Source organism: Tachypleus tridentatus, chromosome 10 (genome assembly GCF_004210375.1).
Source record: "Tachypleus tridentatus isolate NWPU-2018 chromosome 10, ASM421037v1, whole genome shotgun sequence".
Taxonomy (NCBI): domain Eukaryota; kingdom Metazoa; phylum Arthropoda; class Merostomata; order Xiphosura; family Limulidae; genus Tachypleus; species Tachypleus tridentatus.
Window position 1 is genome coordinate 143,516,289 of NC_134834.1, and position 25,664 is coordinate 143,541,952.

General features: G+C 34.1%; 1 protein-coding gene across 3 annotated transcripts in view; it reads left to right on the forward strand.

Annotated features, from left to right (window-relative positions):
• LOC143230509 (rap1 GTPase-activating protein 1-like) overlaps positions 1 to 25,664 on the forward strand; it is a 148,921-nt gene that overhangs the window by 25,108 nt on the left and 98,149 nt on the right. The window contains exon 2 of one of the 3 annotated variants that reach the window (XM_076464189.1): positions 17,110 to 17,316. The exons of the other annotated variants lie outside the window; for them this stretch is intronic. Coding sequence (XP_076320304.1) covers positions 17,300 to 17,316 — 17 coding nt within the window. The 5' untranslated portion in view covers positions 17,110 to 17,299. The remainder of the gene's footprint in view (positions 1 to 17,109; positions 17,317 to 25,664) is intronic. 3 annotated transcript variants of the gene reach the window in all.

Here is a 25,664-nt window from a genome sequence, read left to right on the forward strand (position 1 = left end):
ACTGTTAGAATGATAAAACAAAGGTTAGCACTGTTAGAATAATAAAACAAAGGTTAGCACTGTTAGAAATAATGAAATGATGAAAATGTTGTGAGGTCCAACACACACTAAGTTCTTCTCTTTTCTCCTTTTTTTTTTTTAATGCTTATTCGAGCAAGAGGAGTGGTACAGGGGGCGTCGATCAATCGATTAGTAAATTCCGCTAATATCCCACTTCTAGCTGCAGGCAATACATAGCCAAGTCAAGATTTTTAAACTTTTGTTCACTTACTGTTTTATTGTAACGCGTATCTTGACGTATGTTGCTTTGCCCGCCTACTGATACATAAATTAATATACACAAACTACCGAGAGTACATGCATTTCACATACTCTCATGTGCATTCCGGTACACCTGCACTGGACAGAAAGCATACATCAGATCCACTGGGAGGTGCACTACTTGTCTCAACCTAAGGATATTCGTAAAACAACCAGTTAGTTGTTGGTCATTTACATAGTTTGCTATAATAAAGTGCAGTAAGTGCTCATTCCAACCCGTTTCATTAGAGTTTATGGACTTAGCAAGCAGATTTAATTTTACAAGAGTTTTCTATTCAGCCACACCTTCAGACTGAGGAAAATATGTTTATAGTACACCCGTCACAAGGCACAGCTGTGCAGACAACTGACTAAGGAAGCTAGTTCCTTGGTGCTTGAAGAAGTTTCGAGATGCTTGGAATCATGGGCTTTATTCTTCAGCTCATGCATCAATTAATAGATAAGCTTTTGCTTCATTGTCACTGCTGCTACAATGGTCTAGATTGCAACTGTTCAGAATCTGGACAGTGAATGAATGGATATTCTTGTGTAGTTCTGTAGCTTTATTATGTTATGTAGTCATGCATTCTAGTTTGTTTTTTAATTTAGCTGTCATTTTAGTGACACGTAGTCCATATAAGTTGTGGTGGTAATGTTTAACACATTTCACGATTGTAAGCAATTACTTCTTTGTTACTTAGTATCAATGATCAGAAGCCAATAACATAAAACTCGTAAACACAATTACACACTTCATAATGTTCTTGCCTTCAACAAAACTGCACTTATTCTATTTCTATTGGCATCAGTGTTTAAGAAATAATTCAGATGAGGGTAATCAAGGATTAGCACTTTCTCTAAAACATGCTTCAAGAAATTAAACTTGTTCATTTTCCAGCATCCATATTCTGTCTGTCTTAGTTAGTGCAGACAGTTGTACAGCTTTTGGAAAAAATTGTCCCCAAACCATCAGTAGTACAGGGTGTTTGGAAAATCACTGTGTACTTATATATTTATAAACAGACATGTTTCAATATAGAATACAGGAGGTAAATATGAATGACAATTATAAAGAATGTTGAAAGTGACCCCCATTGGCATCAGTGCAGGCCTGGATCTTTCTTATTTTGTTTCTAAACACCGCTATCAGTTGCTGGCTTGAAATAGACTGAATACAATATGATTACAAAACTGCACAGTGAGTTTCCGAACACCCTGTATAATGTGTGACCAGAGAAATGCCATCTGCATTGATGAGATGCCCTTTCAGTGAAGTTCTCTGTGTGTAAGATTTGTCATTCTCTTATAGGTGGCAGGTGCAATACATAGAACAAGTAGTATAACGTAGAAATGTTATGGAACTGAGTGCTAAAAGCAGGTTTAATTTTAATTGCCAGAAGTAAAATATATTGTGAAGAAACCAAAAGGGGGTTTGAGTACATGTGGGTACTCATCCATTTGTGGCAAATTAAAAGCACTGATGTGTATTACTGCATTTACCTGTTTAAACTCCACTCGGAACCTTGAAGTTCCTTCTCCTCTCTCTCTGTTTTATAATTATTGGAAAAGACTAAACATTTTTTAAAGTTGTATTTTCCAATCCTTCAACATCATTTCTTGGCTGAGAATATCCCTTATGCTTCAAGGAATCCTACGCAGCTGTTGTGTTTACAGACATATGCCACTTCTATCTACATAATACAAGTGATTGTTGTTGGACCCAATCAGCTGTAAGGTCTCAGAGTTACAGATGTAACTTTCTGTGTGAGAAAGAATCTAACCTCTGCCAAAAGTCTTGGAGGCTCATGCACCCTGAGGAATCTGGTGTTCTCGGGAAAAGCTAGCTATAGAACACTGAGATGCATAACGCTATGTATCATTATCATGTTCAACACCAATAGCAATTTTAAATCACAGTATTTCCTCCCATGGACTGTGAAGGTTTTTCTGTAGAGCTGACAAAAAATGGGCCGAGGCTAAATTAATTTTAATTCTAAATAAGCAATAAGATAATAAAAAATGTTGAATTAAATAAATTATGCAGTGTGTCAAACGATGTTATTGTTTTTACTATGACACTTTTTCAATCATCATACTAAAATTATAAATTGGCTCTAACGTTATTCATGTGAAAAGAGCATCTGACTAAAAGCATTGGGGAATCACTGTTAGAGCATGATTACTGAACATTGCAGGTTGTAAAAAGCTTTTGACTGATTTAAATATCCAGAGGTTTACAGTGTGATGTTGATCTCTTTGCTTGAGAGTAACAGGAAACTTCTTTGCAGGTCTCAATCACCATGTACAAGTCAACTTTGTCTTTGGGCTAGTTTATGATCATTTGAGGAATACAAAGAGACTTTCTCCTTGAAACCAAAGACTTCTAGACTGCATGTCAACACCATGATCTACCTTTACCATACATGTAATATGTTACCAACATAAGGTGTGCCATTTGTGTCAGCCAGTGTTTCCCTTAGTCACTGTCAAAATCTTGGTCTCAAGGATATATAACGAATACAAACAAAATTATTTCCACAGTTTACAAAAACTCTGCAGGAGAAGGTTTTTGTCAGGTCTGTGCAAAACTATCAAACAGCTATATGTTACCACTATGTTTTAAGTAATAGATTAGAGAAAAGATAACGAACACCACTCATTATCTATTTTCGGGCTATTCTTGTCAGACCAAGTAGTTGGATTTGACACTTAATCTTATCCACTCACGACTCCAAAGTATGGAATACAACTGTTTCTTTGTTTGATGGTAGCATGATATAACCCATAGAATCTCATTTATACAGTCCAGCATATTAACCACTGAGATGTGCTTGGATCTTAAGAAAAAATATCTTTTAATCCTTATCATACTCTCAGATTAAGTTCTCAGCTTTCTGCCATAAGTTCTACCTACTCTTAGGTATTTACAGACGACACAGTAACCAGCAAGTTTACACCTATCACAGCTTTCTGCCATAAGTTCTACCTACTCTTATAAAGGTGTTTACAGACGACACAGTAACCAGTGAGTTAAAGAAAAAGCAGGTCCAAACTTACTCCATGAAGACATCTTCTCACCAAACCAAACTGTATCTTAGTGACTTGCTCTGAATTAAATGTCTTCAGATGCACCAGTTTCTGAAAGAATGTTGTGTGTTTGCAATACACAGAATATTAAAAGGATGTTCAGCAGAAAATAAACACATTAAGCGAAGAATTGAAACAGACACAAGTCAGAAACAAAATTTGTTCTCACAATAATGAATCTCAACTCTACCAGCTAGATTAACTGCTCAGTTATACAGATATTAGGCTGATGGGGCAGGAAAAATCCCATGGGTAGGAGAAGACAGGAATAAGAACAATGGTACATTGCATTGTTAAGAAATATAAAAGTCCAAGTGCGTCAACTCACTATCCCAGATTACCCATTTTAATGATCTTTCTCACTGTATATCCAATGAAATAAGTATCTTAGCTTATACTGATAAGTACAAGTCTCTGTATTAACCCTTGAAATTAGTAGGTCTTCATTCCACGAGAGCATTTCGACAATACTGGGTCATGCAAGTATAAGCCTTACTGAGCAATCACAGCGGTGTGTAATCTTTGCCTAAGCTAATGGTGTAATACAAGGTTGTAAGCTTTTACATGCTGTCTACAAGAATGTCAGCTAACTAATTGGAGAACATCTGAGTGACATTTTACGAAATTAACTAGTTTCAGTGGTCAGGATTTTTTGTGTATGGAGGTGATATGTAAAATGTGTGAACTATGATAAAGGAACTTTCTAGGATCGTACATAGTTTACGGTTCTACATGTATACCTAAATGACACACACACACATTTATGTCTTTTGCAAGGTAAACAGGATACTTGTAATAATAGTGCCTTCTTTTAAATAAACTAGGTTTAAGTATGTTATGAAAGTTGTCATAATTTGGTCAGTATATGGTCAACCAAGTGCAATTTATTAAACTGCATTATACTAAGGAAATTGTAAATGTCGTAAATTCTATTAAATGTTTACATATTAGTTACCTGTCTTCGGTAAGCTCTTTGTCGAACTATCACTAGTTCCTAGATAGTAATTGTCCATTTGAAATATTGTCAATTTTACCTTCCCAACCTCTTAACAACATAAAATCAGTTACAAAAATCAAATTTAAATAAATCGCATTAAGGAAGTAGAAACTTTCAAAACATTCACAGCCAACAATTTTCCTAAATTAAAATTTCACATCTTAAAAATCCAAGGCCTTAAAATAAATCAGATAAATCTGGTCGACTGCTATTATCTCAACAAGGCGCGTGAGTAAAATTTGTGTAGACGTAACGTTGTTTTTATTCAAGATGCTTTGTGTAGACTTTTTCCTCTTAAATACTGGGAAATTGAAAATGTTTAAAAGCTGGATAAAAGTCAATGTTCAATAGTTTAATTTAGAGCATAGTTTACTTTTTAATTATATGTTGCTCTGAAAACAGTAATTAAATTGGTTTCAATTGTCTTTATAGTATTTCGTTTAGTGCCAAGTGTTTAACTTTTGCCCTGTTTAAATGATGTTGTAAATACGTACTGCTTTATGATTTTGTCGAAACTGAAAATATGTTTTTAAACCTAACGTTATTTAAACTACTTTTAATATCGAAGTTTAACTGTATACTCACTCGGTAGAAATTGCTGGCGTTAGGCCAGCATTGCCAACTTTTTTCGTCAACCTTTATATGAAGGTTATACTGTTGAATATATCATACGAGTGGCGGGGAAATTTAAGTTCAAATGCATTTTATTATTTGTTTTTTCTCTAAGCGAAGAGACCGGTTCTAACATCACGTTCACTAATAATATATTATAAAACATCTCACCCTTTCAGCCGGGGGACGTTATAATGTACGGTTATTTCCACTACTCGTTGATAACGCTTCTAGAGTTTGTGGTGAGTAGTGTTTCACTAACTGCTTGCTAAAATCAGCGGTTCGATTCCCCTCGGTGAACTCGGCAGATAGCCCGATGTGGATTTGCTATATTAAAACACGCACACTAATTGCCTTTTCTTTAGTTCATTACTTAAAAATCAGGGACGACTGGCTTATATAGCCCTCAAGTAGTTTTTCTCGAAATTATATAAATATAAGCTAATTATATAAATAATTAATTTTTTATTGTATATTTCAGATTTATTCAAATAGCATACCAGTTTGTTTTTAGTTTTAATAGGCACACGACGAAACTTGTGATATTACGGCATATAATTTATCTTAATCTGTATGACATAAGTTTGTCTAATTGGTATTCAGTTTTAACCAAAATGTAATACGTTATAGCAAACGTTTTATCTGTTTCTATATTCTGTAAAATAATTAAAAAGCTTCAACTAATCTGTGCAAACAGGATTTTTTTTCTTACGAAGAAAATTCGCTTTCAATCCATTAGTATCTAATTATTTGACAAAGTATAATGTAAATATTATAGTTTAAAATACGTACAGTTGTAAAATGTATTATATAATACAATATGGGATGATTTTTAATTACTTTTGAAAATTATTTTATATAATTTCTACAAGAAAAATACCTGAATTTTTCTTCCCTTAATATTTGACCATTGTTATAAAAACAAGAGGGAATGCTCAATAGCCGCGACGCTTAAAATTATTTCAGGTAGGATTAGAGTGAAGTAATCTGAGATATGTTTCATTCCTTTTTCTTGGCAATATCGAGCGTGGAGCACCTATTTATCCGATTCGATTTTATTACTCATAGAATCTATACCAGCCTACCCTTAAAATAAAATTACTTTAGATAGGATTATAATCTATGAGACCTTGGACGTGGTTAGTGCATCACTCGAAATTATTTGATCTCTTGAATTTAAAACTGCAATTAAATCTCAAATCGGTCAAGAAATGACGGAGCTATGAGCTAAAAATTTGTACTTAAGAATAAAATAAAAAACTGAGAGCGTTCGTTCTATAAACCACTTGGCCGCAGCTAACAATGATTGATACGATTGTAGGGAAGGAAAGGCATGAAAGTGAAAAGTGATAAAATTATATTGAGTGTAGAGGCTTTTCTCACTGCTGAGTTATGTGTATATAATTTTTACCAGTATTCTAACTAGATTTTTTTTTCAGGGACACGGGAGTTCTTGGACACTGAAATAACGAATGTTTTGAGGAGCAGCATGACACGTGTTGCTTCGAATTGTTTATGCGTTTTATTTGTTATTAAAATAGAACAGAACAAGAAGAGCTGAACGCCCGATAGAATTATTTTACTGAAGTGTTTTGGTTTCTTAATCTATTAGGCTTAACCCGTAGGATAAATATCCTTTAAAATAGCATAATTTGACGAAACAACTTCGTTGGTTTTGTTTGTTTTGAATTTCGTGCAAAGCTACACGAGGGCTATCTGCGTTAGCCGTTCCTAATTTAGCAGTGTAAGACTAGAGGGAAAGTAGCTAAACAACTTGCCAACTGAGTCTTGAGCTACAATTAACAGTGTATACTATGTTCATAAATCGTAATGCTTTTTTGATCTAACGTTGAAAGTTTATAAATAGATAATATAATATGATAAATGCTTAATTTTGTTCATGCGTTAACACGGTTCTGATTTTGATTACTATGTACTAATGTATAATATTTCATACAGCATTTTCGAACAAGCCGACTCGCATTTTTATACTTCTTAAGTAATGTTTGCACACTGTAAATTCCCTCTTTCGTTGTTCAAGTAATGTGTGATCTGGGAACGCTTGTCCTTTTTCTTCCTCTGGAATAATATATGGAGCTATGAGGTATTGCGCTTTGTCCTTACAGTAATGTGTGGAGATGTGAGAAACTAGAAAAGAATGACTACATGATTAGATTCTGTCAGACATTGTTATTAAAACTTTTTGTACTGGTCACAGGTCAAAGGCCATTCCATCGCATTTGATGTCTTGCGTTCACAATTTTATTGAACTACTATTTTATAAATTATAATTCATATTTTTATTTTATTCATTATTTAATTTCTTAGTTTTAAAGTAAATATTTAAAAAAAAACACGCGTAAACATAGATTTTTCTATGTCACGTAGTTTGAATGCACTACTGGTTCAAATAAGATATTTGTGATGCCAAAATACAATATATCATTTTTATACGAATTAGGAACTGAAGTTACCGATATTGAAAACTTTCAATATAAAATAAGAACCTCTTATCGTTTCTATTTTCCGAAATATCGATCATGTACTGAATCGAACATAGTGGCTCTGTTCACCTCTTTCCATTTTATAAAACGGTACTTTATACAATTTACTTCTACATATGACATTTTAATAATTTATCGAAAACTCAGAATGCCCCCAAGTGGTCTTCTCAGCCATTTTCAAATTTAACGGCGTTGTCTCTTTCTTTCGAGGCAAAACTCATGATGGTATGTTCAGACGTTAGCCAGTTCGATATACAATTTAGTTACTAAACTTGGTAAAATAATGGAATTCTATGGTATCGATATAGTAATTTATGATTTTTGGTTATTCAAATGTTTATATAAAACCTTAAATTATTTGGTTTCATATCTTCCACGTGCGTAATTTCTTAAAGCTTAGTAATCTAATACAAAAGTCGTATCTAGAGATATTTGTTTGCTTTTCTTTTTTGTTTACTGTTCTATATTTTAAGAAAAATAAATGTAAAAATATTGTAAATAGGAATAATGATATACATAGATAATGTGTTATATCTTAAATGTCAATCTATCTTACAAAATATTAGTCCTCTAAAGCACGGCCAAGAAAGCTTTATGTTATTGGATACGGAAACATTAGTGCATGTGCACCGCGTCATTGCAACTTCTGTGATGTTAGCTAGTAGTGGCTGTAAGATAAATATAATAATTATATATATATTAGTCATTCTCTAAGGGAAAAAAGCATAGCTTATATTTGTCTCCTAATTTTCTATGGTGGTTACAAGATCGGTCAAATCTACCGAATATGTATAGAGATTCCGATTCGATAGTGAAAATAACAGATAAAATAAAGTTTTTATTTAAAGACATTTGATAGTTATCTCGAAGTTATAAAACTGTCACGTGAAATTTGAAAATTCTTGTTCTTAAATGTTTTTAAGCTCAAAATGAGAAGTACTCTTCATGTTGCCTAGTCAACATTCTGAAAGAAAAAATATGGGGAATGCCTACGTAGGGTCGATAGGGAGGTATTTGGCCCGGGCCCCAACTTCAAAGGAGCCCTCAAATTTATATTGCATTTGTTAAGTTTCCCAATCCTTATGTGCCTCTCAGTCACACTAAAATGTCGCACACATTGCCAGCTCAGAGCTTCTACTTATATATTCTGATTACGTTTCTCTCACTTTTCCCTAATGCTTGTATTATTTTGTTATCATTCGTCACTTTTTTTTGTTGCTAAGAGCTACAAAAGATAAGTGGCCCGAGGCTCTCTGAACCTGTAAGAGGTTAGATTCTGGCAGACTTTGACACAAAGCAAAATAGCTGTCACAGCTAACCATGGTAGACGTGGATAATACATTTCTTTCGCAGTAGGTAAAATGGATAACTGTTACAGTATAGAACTTCTAGCAACACTTTCCTTGTGAAAATCATGCCCGTGAAACACAAGACTAAAATGTAAAGAACCCTAATTTTGTACATTTATTACTTGCATATATAGGAAGAAATGGTGCATGCTGTATGTCAAACTGTTCGATTCATATATAATTACGTGCGTGTATGCAAGGGACATTTCTAAAGTTTCTAAACATATTTTTGCGTCCACTGCATGTACATAGTTTCATGCACGAAGAAACGGAATACCTAGATTAGTGTATTTAAAATATAGAAATGTCATGAGGATTGCATGATCAGGATTGGTCTATCGTGATTGTTTTGTGACGTCATTGAACATTTTAAGTATGGGTGTGCACCAAATCACTTAGAAAATATAGTGCATGTGTATGAGCACGCGTGCGTGGCATTCTGTGCAGTGAACTCATTTTTGCACAAACACAGTGCATTTTAACATAACATTAATACTTTGTTATTGTGTTCAAGTCAGGTTAAATATACACCCTTCGAAGAAAAAAAAAGCATTTTAATGACATGTTTTTGCGTGGTAAAACATTTCGCAAATAATGAAATGACTAAACGAGAATGATTTAGAATAGCTCACTTCCAGTTCTTCACAGTGCACCAAATAACTCATTACACTCTATTAATATGCAAATTAAGTCGCAGTAACTTGGTTGTCCTAATTTTCTATTCAAGCAGGTACCATTAGTTTGATTGAGAAAACACGAATAGCAAGTGCAACGGCGACAATATAAGAGAAATCGATTAGCAAACTTCTGCTGCGTCAAGAGACCCGCAATATATAAATACATTTTTTATTTGTTAATGTGATATTTTCTGGTTTTGTTGTTGTTGTTGTTTATTCATTATAAATTCTCCTAGCAACAAAAATAAAAGGTAGGAACACTTAATAAGGCGTAGGAAATGACGTCTAATTGCATTTACAAATATTGTCATGTGTTTTGTTCTTGTTTTCACGTGTCTTCTGTGAGGCAATTGGTGTGTTTTGCGAAAGATACCTCTTCCGAGGTTCACTAAAACTGATCATTTGCTGTTTTAATGATAGGTGTACTTTTGGGTTTGTTTTTAGTTCGCACATGAACTTTATTAGGATCTTTGCCAAATATTGGATGTTGTAATATTGCTGTTATTTAATGGCTGATCATCCATTGAAGAGAATGGTGTAATTGGATCGCATGTGGTTATATCAAGAATGTGGATGTTTTTATTCTGATTACAAAGATGGCTAAGGTTATTTTCGTACTGACTGAATCAGTTTCAGACGTCACTACTACGATGAATTATGGTCTTAGAAACATTATCAACGTTCAGAAACAATATTGGCTTTATCTGTCTTTTTAAATGAATCATGACGTCATTACAACACTGTTTGAACAATACAGTAAGGATTTAGTGCTTCGTATGGTTTTATCCGCCTTCCTTTTATATCGCCAGTAAAACGTTTTATTAAAATATGCCAGTTAAATTTCTATATCAGTTGTCTTCAGTGCTCATAATCTTTTGTTGGGTGAATATGGCCCGAGTGGTCAATGTACTAGTTTCGAATAAGAAATTTTTAAGCCCGATATGTAACAGAACAGTCTCCACACTTACAGCGGCCGTTATAACTGTAACAGTCATTAACGCCTAACTTTATAAGTAACTGTTGCTGCTGTCATATTGCCTTCATCCTCCCAACTTCTCGTCAGCAGTTCTGAATTGTGGGATTTCTGGCTTAAGATAATTTTCAGATTGAAAATAACAAAGGTAATTTTTCGCCGCATTTAATAAAAAAATTGAACTCTTTCACACGTACTTGAAAGTACACTAACGTTGACATTGTTTTAGGAATAATTTAAACTACTTTTTTGTGTAAAGTTAGCCGAATTACGCAGCCAAGAAATATTTAATTATTCACTTTATCAGATTCATAAATATTATTTCGGTACCAATCTTGTTAACTCTTTGTAACGTAAACTTTTTAGATCCGTCTTGTATTTTTTTTTTTGTTATTACTGTTTGTTTTGTTTTTGAATTTCGCGCAAAGCTACACGAGGGCTATCTGCGCTAATCGTCCCTAATTTAGCAGTTTTAAGAATGGAGGGAAGGCAGCTAGTCATCACCACCCAGCGCCGACTCTTGGGCTACTCTTTTACCAACGAATAGTGGGATTGACCGTCACATTATAACGCCCTCCAGGGCTGAAAGGGCGAGCATGTTTGTTGCGACGGGGATTCGAATCCGCGAGCCTCATTTTATTATTATTTTTCTTCACAAACTTTATCTCTGAGTTATTATAATTGTAATATTTGTTAATTTCCAAAAATAAAACAAAATAAACAAGATTCGAATTCGTGCCCCTGTCGTATAAGCTTGTGTATGTATTTCTAGCATGTCAAGTAGGAGGTTCCAGTTATCTCTTAAGAAGTTCTTTCGCGTACTAAATCAGTTATAGTAAATATAGTAGGGGTTCTCACCAGTGGGGCACATCTTACACGTAGGGGGCATGTAAGGTTCTGTGTAAATGTGGGAAGAAGGGTTACAGCGTTTATATAATAGAATATTTTTCTGTATGTTTTAGTATGAATTTTACTAATGCATAAATATGTATTAATCACACACATTTCCACATCGTCTAATCCGGATCAGTACTTAAGTCAGGTATGATTATTAAAGTCTTACTTCTATTGTTACCATTCTTATAAAATGGGACATATTCTTTGTTACCGTTTTTAACCTTCTCTTAATCTGGAATTCAGTCTTTAATTCCATTGTTAACCTTCTCTTAATCTAAAATATTCTATTTAATACTATTGTTAACCTTCTCTTAATCTAGAATTCAGTCTTTAATTCCATTGTTAACCTTTTCTCTATCTAGAATATTCTCTAATACCATTGTTAACCCTCTCTTAATCTAGAATATTCTATTTAATACTATTGTTAACCTTCTCTTAATCTAGAATTTCTTTTTTAATACCATTGTTAACCCTCTCCTAATCTAGAATATTCTTTTTAATACTATTGTTAACCCTCTCTTAATCTAGAATATTCTTTTTAATACTATTGTTAACCCTCTCTTAATCTAGAATATTCTATTTAATACTATTGTTAACCTTCTCATAATCTAAAATATTCTCTGATACCATTGTTAACCTTCCCTTAGTTTAGAATATACGCAACTTTACCGTTTTTTTATCCTTGTCTCAATGTGAGACATTCATTGTTACCATTGTATCTCAAGACGGGTAGTATGGGTATTGAAACTTTTATTGAAATATAGTAGAGAACAACGTTTCGACCTTTTGGAGTCATCTTCAGTTTAATCTGTATTTTATTTTAATTAAAGTTTTAATACACATACCAGCCGTCTTGAGATACATGTTTACTTCAAGTGAGTTTCTCGTATTCACTTATTGTTAACCTTCACTTAAACTAAAATATACAATATTTCTGTAGACATTTTCCTACGCTTTTCACGATAACTGCTGGTATGTGCATGTATAAAGTATTTATCTTTGATATTTGTTTATCATTATTTTCCATTTACAGGGCTTACAGAATTAAAAAAATAAGCCTAATATTTCTTCTCATTGCTATAATCAGCACTAAATAGTTTTAAATGTTTGCCAAGGTTCGTGAGTTGTTTTTATTTTTTCGATTATCGTTACTGCAAACTCTATCAGTTGGTTTGGTTACGTGATTTTATTGGTAAGAACTGGGAGTAGGCCGTGATCTCAGTGTAGGTATTACAAATTTGGAAATAATTTAAACTACTTTTGTTCGTAATAAACACAAAACGAATGAGGAATATTAGCCAAATTAGGCCCTTTAAAATTGACTACTTCGTTTCTACACTGCCCGGCATGGCCAGGTGGTTAGAGAGCTTGACTCGTAATCTGAGAGTCGCGGGTTCGAATCCCTGTCACACCAAACATGCTCGACCTTTAAGCCGTGGGAGCGTTATAGTTGGTGGTGCTCATTAGCTGCCTTCTTTCTGAGCTCACACTGCTCAATTAGGGTCGGCTAGCGCAGATAGCCCTCATATAGCTTTGAGCTAAATTCAAAAACAAAATCGTGTGGATTCTTAAACAGGTATACACAACTTTTCTAAACCTACTATCTTTAGGTGTCAACGTTACTTTGAAACTTTTAAGACACATTTTTGGGAAAATTAATAGAACATTGAAGCCGTTTTTTTAAACTATATAATCGTAAAATTCAGTGCATGACCGTGTTAAGTGTTTTCATAATAATTACTGTCTTCACATTCAGACCTGCGTAAACGTGAGTTTTTTACCACAAACAGATGGAACTTTCCAGAAGGTTTGGCGGTAAGAGTAGGTGTTACAACAAAAATCAAGTTAAGCAAGCCTATTACATTCGTGATTCGATGTGACTGACAATTTAATGTTTCTATCATAAAACCGGGACGTTATACGCGTCCCGAAAATATTTCTCGGAACACTGAAACAAAATACCAAAAATTGTAACTGTCCCGGTGAAACTGGGACGTCTCGTCACCCTGTTCTAAAGAAGAACTGAAACGAGGTAAGCCTAGAAACAAGTTCTTTAGTCCGAAGTACGTCTTCTAGAAGGCGTCTCCAACGTCTTGATAGTGTTGTTGTAGAAACAATGAGCACCTAATTCTTATGAGTTAAAAATGTCGGTCATTAATATAGCGTGCGTGATCTTTTGGAAAAAAAAATGTATGTATGTACATACATACTTACAAACATATACATGAAAATACATAAATTATTTGTTTATAAAGCTTATTTGAACAAAGCAACTCAGTAAAATTACAAATTACTATTTTGTTTTTATCTATTCAAATAAAAAGTCCTAGATAATCCTGATATGAGGGACCATGAGAGCATTCCTTCTTGAGAACTTGCTTCACTAAGAATTGAAACATGTCAAAAGTTAGATTACACTCCATCAGGCTAACACTGCTAATCTTGTTGTTATATTCCGTTATTAGTTTATATTTATAAAAAAAAAAAAGATTGATTCCCGGTAGGACAGCGGTTAGTCTAGGGACTTACAACGCTGAAATCCAGGGCTTGATATGATTTTCCGTGGTAGACACAACTGATAACCTAATGGGGCTTTGGTGTAAAATAATTTTTTTTAAAAATCCCGTTTGTTTTTTTTATAATAATGATATAATAAGTAACAATCGCTCAGCACTAAAGGCATGCCGATCAAATATCACTATTTTATTAAAATAAGCCAAGAGTTAGCGGAGAGCGCGTTTGACTGGCTATCTTTCCACTAATTTCAGCTCAAAATTAGGGACAGCTAGTACAAATAGTCGTTGTATAACTTTGTACGAATTTCACGAACAAAACAACCACCGATATCCACTTAACTTTGATATCCTAAGTTCGAAATCCGCTGAAAGTCATAAACGAAATACATTATTGTGATTTTCTCCACGAAATGCAGTTTAGCTTGATGTCTGTCCTGAGCAGACGATACTTTGGTGGGCCCTAATGCACATAATCATACACGAAAGAGTTACGACACTTTCTATATGAAATGCAACTGGTTTGATTTTGTTCAGATGTGACATCGTAAACTCGTAAGTCGCTGTATGTAATTATATACGAAAGAGCTGTTTACGCATTTGCCTTACCAAGTGCAGCTTGGCTTGATATTTGCTCCGAGGAGACGCCTTTCCTTAATCAAAGTGATGCGCAAATCATCGCGAGCGGTCCTATTTACCAAGCTCAACATAGGCGAGTGCATTTTATGTCGGAAATAAGTTACACGTGAAACAGCAGAATCTAATGAAATGTACACTTCTCCATCCATCCACCTATCATACCAGTCTTTTAACAGTGTATATCTTCTGTTCTGTAAAACAATGCTAGATAGTATGAAATTTTTGAGAATTCTGTTAAATTAACCATAATTTTTTATATCTTTATTGTACCCATAAAGGTTTATTACAGCAGTTTTCATATTTCTCTTGTTGAGTTTATATGACGGTTTTGAATGGATTCAGTCCTTACGTTTGGAGTATAGTTTTCCTCACGAGCTAGGTGAGGACGGCATAAACATTACTGTGGAGCATACTATAGTTTCTATGCAGAACACATTCATATTTGTTTTGTCATTAGAAACGGGCCTCGTGCGTTAAAATAGTTTGTCACATGAGAAATATGTTGTACAGTCAGTCATTGGTTGTTTTTTGCTAGCAGGTTTGCATTGTTGTTATTAGAAATAAAGTTTGTGTGTATGTGTTGTTTTTACGTACATCCTTATGTATCAGGTACAGTTGTATGTAGTTTTATCAGTAGGTTGATGTGGAGCTGACGTTCAGTGTGCTAAGTAATTTGCTTATGTATAACACGATATATTTTAGTTGTATATGAAAGACAAAAGTGTTTTCTCAAGGTAATGAGAAACCCACTTGAAGTAAAAATGTAATCTTAAAGTACAGAACAACGTTTCGAACTTCTTAGGTCATCTTCAGGTTAAAAACAAATTGAACTCTTCCACAATATTTGAAAATACATTAACGTTGACATTGTTTTAGAAATAATTTGAACTACTTAGAAACACCCACACACTAAGTATAGAAATAAATATAAACAAACGCAAAATCAAAGAAGCCCTGCTTATATAACAACTCAAATCAAAATTGAATCAATATAAATGAACACCTTTATACATACCTATGCTAATTAATAACTTTACATCTAACTGCAACGTCCCCTGCAGTCCTGTACCCGTTTACACTCTTGCCCCTAAGACATGCGCCCATCAACAGTCAGTTGTAAACTCTCTTTGTTAACCTGAAGATGACCTAAGATCGAGACGTTTTTCTGTATTTTAATAAGTGTTTTCTCGTAACTACAAATTAAAAATAAAATACAAAGGTAGAAAAATACCCACAACGCGTGGAATGTTACGAAGTTTGACTGCAAAGTTTCCCTGGTTTGTTTATATACATGACTTTCAATACTATACCAATATAAGTGTACTTTTTTAACGATCAGTATAATGTAGCATTACATTTCTATTTACTATGAACTGCCTGTATATTATGTCGTAAACTTGCTATTTCTATATCAAGATTAATGGCTACAGTCGTTTGATGAGATACGTGCATATTTCTGTAAATATAAGTTCCACACTCACTGATGTACATCTTTGTGTAATAACGTTTTCTACTTCCTCGAATTTAAAGAATTAAATTAACTCTCATATTCATCTGAAGATCACCCATTCGGGAAGCATCTGTACATTATATGAGGCTGCGATGTGTCGTTAAACTTGGGTTTAACTCGTTTAGTCAATTTTTACTTACATTCTGTATAATTAAATATTTAGGTTTTATGACTATTTTATATTAATATATGTATTTTCCTCCCATAACTGGCAGCAATTAACTACAGTGTGAAAAGGTTATGGACTTGAATAATGCTATATGCTCTTAGTTTTAGATCAATCTTCTAATTGTTTCATCATGATGTTTGTGAATAGAAGATAAGTCTAATAAGGTTGCGCACACTGCAGTATAGCTCGTATATCTTGAGATACCTCTACCATTTTCCATTTTAGGCTAGTTTAATTTTCTCTATCTGCGACGCTGTGTAATGCTTGTTGACAAGTTAAATTTGCTAGATATAATGGGTTGTCTCAGTTGGTTAAGGTTCAATTATTTCTTGTAGGCCAAAATAAACATTAGAATTTTCTTTTAAATTTCAGTTACATTTTATTTTACAGCTTAGATATTTGTTCAATTTAGTCGAAGTTCTCAAAACAAGTGAGGGTGTCAAACTCTGCAAACTTATCAATTTAATGCATTTTTTAAAATTTTCATATTTGGTTTATTTTCTCCTTGACACACAATACTAACAGTAATTTCTGTCTTAGTCTGGGATACCACTAGGCCTACCATACTGACTTACTTGCATGTGCTGCAAAATGTTTATTCTGGGAAGACTGATTATTTAAGAGCAATGGAATACGTATACTAAATAACAGGAAATCTGACATCTATATCACAGAGTAATTCAGAGTTTTTCTGAATACCTGAGTTCATGAGAGAGAAGATACTGAAAACAATATAAAATACAAAAGCAGTCTTTATTATTGTATAAAAACTGTGTATGTACTTACTTAGGCAATGAAATGTTGCTTCTATTGGATTATAAATACTCTTCCAAAATTGATTACTTACCAGAGTGTTTGAATTCAACATTCCCTGCTCCACAGATAATGAAGAATTTACCAAAGGGGCTAGTGATACACTACATGACTAATCATCATAATTCAGAAGTGGGAAGGCCTTAACCTTGAGAAACCACCTGGCCTACCATTGAAGAACACTTCTGTCTACATTATTGCAGAACGTGCAGCATTACAGTCTTTCACCAATGGACAGAACAAGTGTGAGCTTAATAGAATGACAAAGGAACAAAGGTATTTAGAACGAAAGTAACTAAACGACTTTCTTTGCCATTTGTGTTAAAACCACACATACTCACAATAACTGATAAATTTTAGAATAATACTATATTAATATGAGAAAGTAGAAGACGTATGGGACATTTTTATACCACATTAATAACAGTTTGTCTGGTATAGTAGATGGATAGAAGAAGATAATGTATTTATAACGGTATATAGTAGTAAGTTTTGGAAGAGTTTGTGATTATTGTTACTAACTAATTTTTAATTATTAGCTAATTATACACTTTGTTATTATTTTAACAGATACTTACTACTAGTTAGTATATCTTATACGTTTCGTCTACTAATCCGCAGACGTCTTGATGGGAGACTTGAGACTGTTCAATGTAGCAGAAGGGGAATTCGATCCTTGGGACTCATGTTTGAAAGGCAAGCATGCTGTAACACATACACACACAAGAACCTAAAAGACTAATAATAATTACAAACCATTACACCGATTGCTACGTGTTTGTCACTACTTTCCCATATATAACTCACGATTTAAATTGTATTTGCTTATGCAAAGGTTATACGATAGCTTAATCTTTTATTTATTGCTCTTTATACAGAGGCTATAGGTAGTTTGATTTGCTACGCTTATTTCTCTTTATGTAGAGGCCCGGCATGGCCAGGTGAATTAAGGCATTCGACTCATAATCTGAGGGTCGCGGGTTCGAATCCCCCTAGCACCAAACATGCTCACCCTTTCAGCCGTGGGGGCGTTATAATGTGACGGTCAAAGAATATCTAGTCTTACACTGCTAAATTAGGGACGACTAACACAGATAGCTGTCGTGTAGCTTTGCGTGAAATTCCAAAACAAACTAACTTTATGCAGAGGCTATAGGAAAGTTTAATTTATTGTATTTATTTCTCTTTATGTGGCTCCGAATTTTCATTACCATGAGCCCAGAATATCAAAGGATACATTTGATTTCCTGATTGTTTTGTAAACCTTTACAAATATTTCTTTTTATAATTACAATTGATCCTTGTTGATCCTTATGAAAATAATTTGTAAACAGTTTCTAAGTTTGGTTTTAAGGAAAATATTTTAGAGTACTTCATTATGAGTTACATAGCCTGGTGTTTGGAGCGCTCGAGTCGCAGGTTCGAATCCCCGTCACCGAATATGCTGCCCTTTCAGCTTTGAGGACTTTATAATGTTTCGATAAATCCCACTATTAGTTGACACGTGAGTTGTCCAAGAGTTTGTGGTGAGTGATGTTATCCAGCTGCCTTTTTTTTAGTTTATCGCTGCTAAATTAGGAATGGCTAGTTCAGGTATTCCTTTTGTATACGCGATATTATTACATATAGCAGTCTACATATGTTTAAAAACAGTGTTCCACAAATGACAAGTTTGTGTTACCCTGTACACTGTTTCACGATAAATGTTCTGGTAACAGGACCGAAAGCTCGCAACTGAAAGTTATTTAATACAGAGAACAGTTGGTGTATAATTCCACAACTAGGGGATTGTCACAAGCTGATTTCCTGCTTTAACATCAGATAGAACAGCTGGCTGATTATTTCAAGGATCATGTACTTTTTTATCACTTTCTGTTCGATTGAAGTGAAATGAAAGCTTTTAAAATCAATGAATCAAAAGCAGTAAGACCGAAATGAGATTGTAGTGTAGAAAAACACGTATGACCTAGCATGACATTATTTATATGGTCATTCGCTGGACTTTTCATCTTTGAGAATTGTTTTTGATATCTGACGCCAAAACAGGGAACGTAAAGATGGAAAACCTGTCCAAATGTGTATGTCTGAAGTGGGGGTCGATTCTACTGTAAAGAAATTATTTTATGTACTTTGGTGTGGCAGTATTTGGATATTGCGACAAAAAATTTCTCATTTTCTCTTGCATGGAAAATTGTTACTTGGCTAACATCCACAAGGCGTCGCTGTGTTGTCTGTGTTTTCGCATATGAAACATTGAGCTCGGTGTTGTTTCGATTAAACCATAGAAGGTCTACGTTTATTGTCAAATTTTTCTAAGTTTGATAACTTTAACTTCAAGACGTGGGTTTTGTTCGCATCATATTTCCGACATAAAGAGAGATAAAATCGCAGATGTGGTTTACATTTGTTCATTGAAAAAATACCACACATGTGGGGTTTTTTTTTTTTTTTTTCATTCGACTGTTGGGAGTGAAGAGATATGGAGTAAACTAATTTGGGCGGAATGAGGGATTTATGGTATATTTAATACCATGATTTTAATTTTTTTATTATGTATTTGTTTAAGAAATAACACCATCTGAAATACACCCACAAACATATAATTTTACTCTTGGGAAAACACTTGCGGTTACCACTAATTTAAATAATGTTTCTTTTAAAATTGCCCTTTTTTAAATACAGTTGTATCAGCCACTCTTTTCAGTTACGCCCAGAACCTCATATTAACCACTCTTTTGCTCTTTGTATTTTTATGTTTTGTCTCTTCTAACGAAACTCTATTAATGTGTTCGTTAGTATATTTTATCTCTTTGTAACAAATATTTGTGTATACATTTTGTCATACTCAAATTTAAATATTTCAATGTCTGACTGTTTCCAACAATTATTCCACTAGAGAGGACATACTGACTAACAAACACGCCAAGAAACACGAGTCAAAGTTTGATTAACTTCTTAATTTTTTGTTAAATCATATACCGTAAGTAGTTAAAACAAATTGTTATTCATTGGGTTGGATAAATAGCACAATCATTTTTGGGGCTTCGAAAAACTTGACTTGAAAGTGCTTGCTTATATGAAGTTTATTAAGTTGTATTGTTTGGTGCAGATCAGAGATCTTAGATGTGAGACGTGATAAAAGTGAACCTGCTTTATACTTCAACTGGTGGGCAGATTATAAAACGCAGGTAAACGGTGCATATAGGGTAGTAAATGCCAGGTAGCGCTAGTGTAGTAGTATTCATTATGATGAATGCTAACTTATTTTTAGTCACGTCTTTTTCGTGATAATTTTGGATATTTTTATGTTACTGTTATACAAGTGTGTATGTATGTGTGTGGGGTACCACAGAGAAGGGCTTATTTGATGCTAGTGATTCGAAACACACTAGGACTTTTTCACAACTGTAATTCAGTTTCTGTATTTTTATTTTTTGTTGAATTTTCGTGTGCCCTCATGCTTGCACCTAGGTTTTGTTTTTACAAACAAGAAACATTAACTTTATGTTTCAAACTTCTCTTTCTTCTGTGGGTACTCTCACACTTATGTGGAATTATACGTATCTTAATATAATTATTTCATATTAGTGGTAATTTAGCCAAAATATATTATTTCTCAGTATTTTCCTATGTTTAAAGATCAACACAACAAATGAATGTCACTAAGTGCACACAGGTAGGTCTAATTACAATACTTCTTACGATTTCTGTGCAGAAGAAGAGAATAGAGGTTTACTTTTGGGTTTGTGTAAGAGTAAAAACTTGTAAGGCTTTATACGCACGATTCCATTGTCTCAGTCTTACATTGTCTCATACACCACAGAATCTGACGTCACCAAATAGTTATTTTTTTCCGTGAGTGTTTTAAGACATACTTAACGTCTCAGTAGAGCAGCAGATTTATTTGTTCTATACTCTTGTGATTAAAATGTACGCGAAGATGTTATTCTATCTGTAAAATCTCTATGTAATACTTTGTGCCAATTTACGTTGGGAGTTTCATAATGCCTTAAGCTTTATATATAATGTTATTTTGTAGAGGGCGCTTTAGTTTTATAATTGGATATTCTAATAACATATGACTATTTCTCTATTCGAACCAATGTGACAACTTTTACATGTATAGCACATTTTAAATGTGGGCGAGATATTTCAATGCAAAACGCAAACAAAAATTTAACTAGATTAAGGTTAAAATTATTAAATTAAAAATTATTAAAGAGTATCAACTATCTAGAACTATCGTCCTCGAGAGAAGTGATGTGAGGAAAATGATTGCGTGCGTATCCTTTAAGAATGTTTGTTATTTTCAAGTATTGCCCTTAGATGGGGCAAGGGAAAGGTTGTTCGTCCCGACTTCTTATGTGTAGCTGTTACAACACATTGTTCCGAACCAGCGTCACCTACATTTGCCTTTTTCTTGTATGTCTTAAACGACTTACCGTGAAAATAAATATAATGCTAAACGGTTAAAACAGATGATCTGGTGTGTAAGGCGCTCGACTCGTAATCTGAGGGTCACGAATTGGAATCCCCGTCACCGAACGAACCTGCACGCCTTTATAGCCGTAGGGGCGTTATAATGTGTGGCTATTCCCACAATTCTTTGGTAAAAGAGTAGCCCAAAAGTTGGCGGTGGGTGTGTTTTCTATCTGCCTTTCCTCTAGTTAGGAGTGGCTAGCTTTTGTGTAGCTTTGCATAAAGCTTAAACCAAATTATTGACACGACAATTTAGGAACTGCATTTCTCTACAACCAACGCATTAGAAATAAAATTTTATATATTCCTGTAAACATCTCGTACGTCTGGTTTCACAGAGTTTTGCTTCTTATCAGAGAATTCCAGTAATTTTTAAACAGTAATTATTATTTGAAAAAAAATGAACACTTGACTATATTAATAATTAAACACTGCGTAATAGCATGTAGCTTACATGTACCCACACTTACCGAGCACTTACTCTTAATTACTAGCAATTTATCACCAACAGTGATTGAACATTACCAGCAACACGCACCTGCGTGAGTAATTGCTAATCAATATGTATTGTTATGTAAACCGCCAGCGTATTACAGAATTTACCCAGTTTCTACCAACAGATATCAAGCATGATAGACATTACGTCAATACTCAAAACTGTTTATACGTATATCAGAAAGATTAAGATAATGTAGTGACTTGGGCAAAATGGTAGATGGATTTTAATTATAAGTGCAAGATAATGTATGTGAGCTGTAATAATTTGAACTGAGTATAACTTGGATGGGAATAACAGTGTCATGAAGTAAAGGGATCTTGGTGATCTGGGTGATAAGTCTGTAAAGCCATCCAAACACTATGATATGTTAGTTGTCTTTCATTGTCCTTACAAAGGAAACGTGTGTTTTATATATGATTTCATATACAGGAAGAATTAATTCTTGGAAATGTGTCTTTATAACAGAATCATGGTAACAGGATTAGAATATATTTGTGGTATATAAATGAATTTTGATTCTTCTAGTTGCGATGTTCAAATCGTGATAGTTTGGTACCTGCTTCTATTCTTATTCTGTACGTCCGTTGTGGTAGATCCATTGACCACTTCATTATTAGGCCATGACCATTTGTGTATATTGCTTTTCTCAAAACCTCTGGTAACCTACTGGCAGTTGGGGTAGGGAGGGGGGAGAACTTGAGGGTGGTTGAGGGAAAAACCTGTGATGGATTAATTAAGAGGACGTCAATTCTGATCAGCCTCTTACTCTTTGTGTGTATGACATCTTCCTTTTTGGGTGTATGGTTTTCCTGCTTTCTTGAATGTGTTTCTCTCTCTTATTCTTTCTGTCATACGTACACCGAATTATAAGCGAGTAACTGTTAAGTTACTAAAACGTTTGTTGTTAGTAATGCTTTGTAGATGTCTGTGGTTGACTTGTATCCTTCCTATAGTTGAGAACACTATTTTAAATGGTGAATTATATATAATTACGTCGATATAAAGTAGTGAAAAACACTGCTAGTCCTTTTAAGTATTTACGAACGTGTGAACCCTATACTGGCATTTAGTTTTAATTTGCTTTTGAAGGAGCCAGGTCTAATTGGCTTTACTGTAATTCGAGTCACCTTTAAGATCCTAAAATAGAAATGTCATATGCTCACGTTTTCATAGAAAGAAAGCTGTTAGATTGACAACGAACCGGTAGATTCGCGCTGACGACTAAAGTGTTCATACTTAATTATTAAAAGAACTTCTTCATATAACAACCTCTACACTCAACCTTGTGATCGTTACATTCCATTCTTCTAGCCGGTTTTGTTTAGGTGGATGGATTGATGAAAGTGACAGCTTTGGCATTTCCTGCTTTCACGTTTATTCCAACTGACAAAACCTTCGTTTATAAATCATTTAATTACACACAACACTATATTTTGGAAACTGGTAAAATTATCATTATTTTGTGATCAGAGCAGGCCACCTATATGGAACAAAAACTAAACTCGATAGTTAATGTAGCGAATTTAATATACCGCTCTTACTTATAATAACTAGAGTAAACATAATTTATGGTCCTTATATTTTCACCATATGCTTCTAGGAAGTTGCCATTCTTAAAAAAACAAAGATCACTTTTTTCAAAAATTCAAAACCTTTGACTTTACTGCCCAGTAAGTAAGCTCTGGTATAACTTGTTTATTTACGGAAATACGTGTGCAAGAATTATGCAACATCGCACGAAATTACTTCAAAAAAAGACAACATTCGAAGAATTTCTCTCACTTGGGTTAGCGCAGATAGCCCTCGTGTAACTTTGCGCGAAACAACCAGTACCACCATGGCCAAAGTACTCGAACTTTTGATAACTAGTTTTCACTACTAAGATAAAAGATGTCAACTCCACTGAAGGCGTTAGTATGTGTAGCCCTACTGCTCCGGTTTTGCTAACATATTTATGACGAAATTAAAGCAAAGAGCTCGTAATACGTCACTACAAACATCTTGTTTTTGGCGATGCTACGTTTGTGGAACATTTGTTGGATTTGTAGGTCCCCAGGTTTTTGACAGTCATTTCATAATCACATTAACGAGCTGTTTCGTGGTACTAAATTCACTAGAGAAGAGAAGTGTGATTCTGTTTCGTTTCTTCGTGTTATAGTAACGACAAATAAGCCGAAGTTTATTGAAATAACACCCACACTAATTAACTTACTCCATGGTCGTAAGCACAATTTGTAAATAACGTAAGAACCATCTGTAATACAGCAGGAAAACTTAACAGAAAAAACAACAACAACAAACAGCATCGAATGAATAGCTTTGCTAAAATCAGTAGCGTACACTACCTCACTTTCTAGGTGTCACTCAAATTTTACTAAAGATTTGGAATGTCATTTGCAAAACATATTTGACTAAGATACCAAAACTACGTTGCAACAAAACCGGGTAGAAGACTGAGTAGTTTGTAAACTAATAAATGGGTTCACATGACTAGGTAGTTTGGGCTCTTGATAAGCAATCTGAGGGCCGTGGTTTCGCTTCCACTTCACACCAATCAATCTCCCTATTCGTTGGTAAAAGAGTAGCCCTAGAGTTGGCAGTGGATAGTGATGACGTAGCTGCCTTTCCTCTACTTTTACATTGTTAAATTAGGGACGGCTAGAACAGATAGCTCTCGGGCTTTGCGTGAAATTCAAAACAAAGAAATTACAATAATAACACTGAAATATATCTTTTTTTTTTTTCAGGTGAAACCAATACAAACCTATAGAAAAGGATAAAAGAATTTAGACTTAAACCTTTACTAGATTTGAACGAAGAAAGACCGCTGTAAAACTGTTTTAATTGAATCAGCCAACATCTTACATTATGAAAGTAACAGTGCTGTTATAAAAACTATGAAGGGTTTAGTAATAAGATCTATAAATCCAGAAATTAACAAATATCCATGCACATCGCTGTTCTCCTTTAAAAGTCAATGTTAGGAACAAACACTTTTGTTGTTCCTAAACAGTTTAGTAACAGTCCGTAGCTTTGGTTGAACATCCAGCCTGAAGATGGATAAATAAGCTTAGCGAGCACCGTTAAATCCCAATTACTCTTATATAAACCATTTTAATAAAATAATTAAAGCATCATTTGCTTGTCGAACAAAATAAAATTATAAGTAACCTGCCTATCCCCGGAGATTCTTTACTAAATCCGAGGGCTTATAATGCTAAAAATCAGGTTTCGATAATGTCGATAGCGGGTAGCCTATTGTATAGTTTTTTGCTCAATGTGGTTGGAAAATCAGATAAAAAAGGGTGTTGAAATTTGCTAAGAAACGTAAAATCTCGTGGCTTCACGATGTAGTAGATGAATGTTCTTGTGTAGTATTTTTGTTCCCTTATCTGTTACTGCTTAGCGAAAGTATTCGTCAAACCCTGGGGATATTGCTGGGGTATTATATATGTATAGCACCTGGTATTGTACTCCATGCTTTTGCGTGTGTTAGAAGTTAAATGAAAATTTTTGTAATGCACATTAATTTGAGATCTGTCCTTCGGCGCATACGCAACATTAAAACATGTTGTGTCCAATTTTTGCTGTTAGAATTATACACCTGTTTTAGACACTTCAGTGCAAGTTTTATCTGTATTCAATA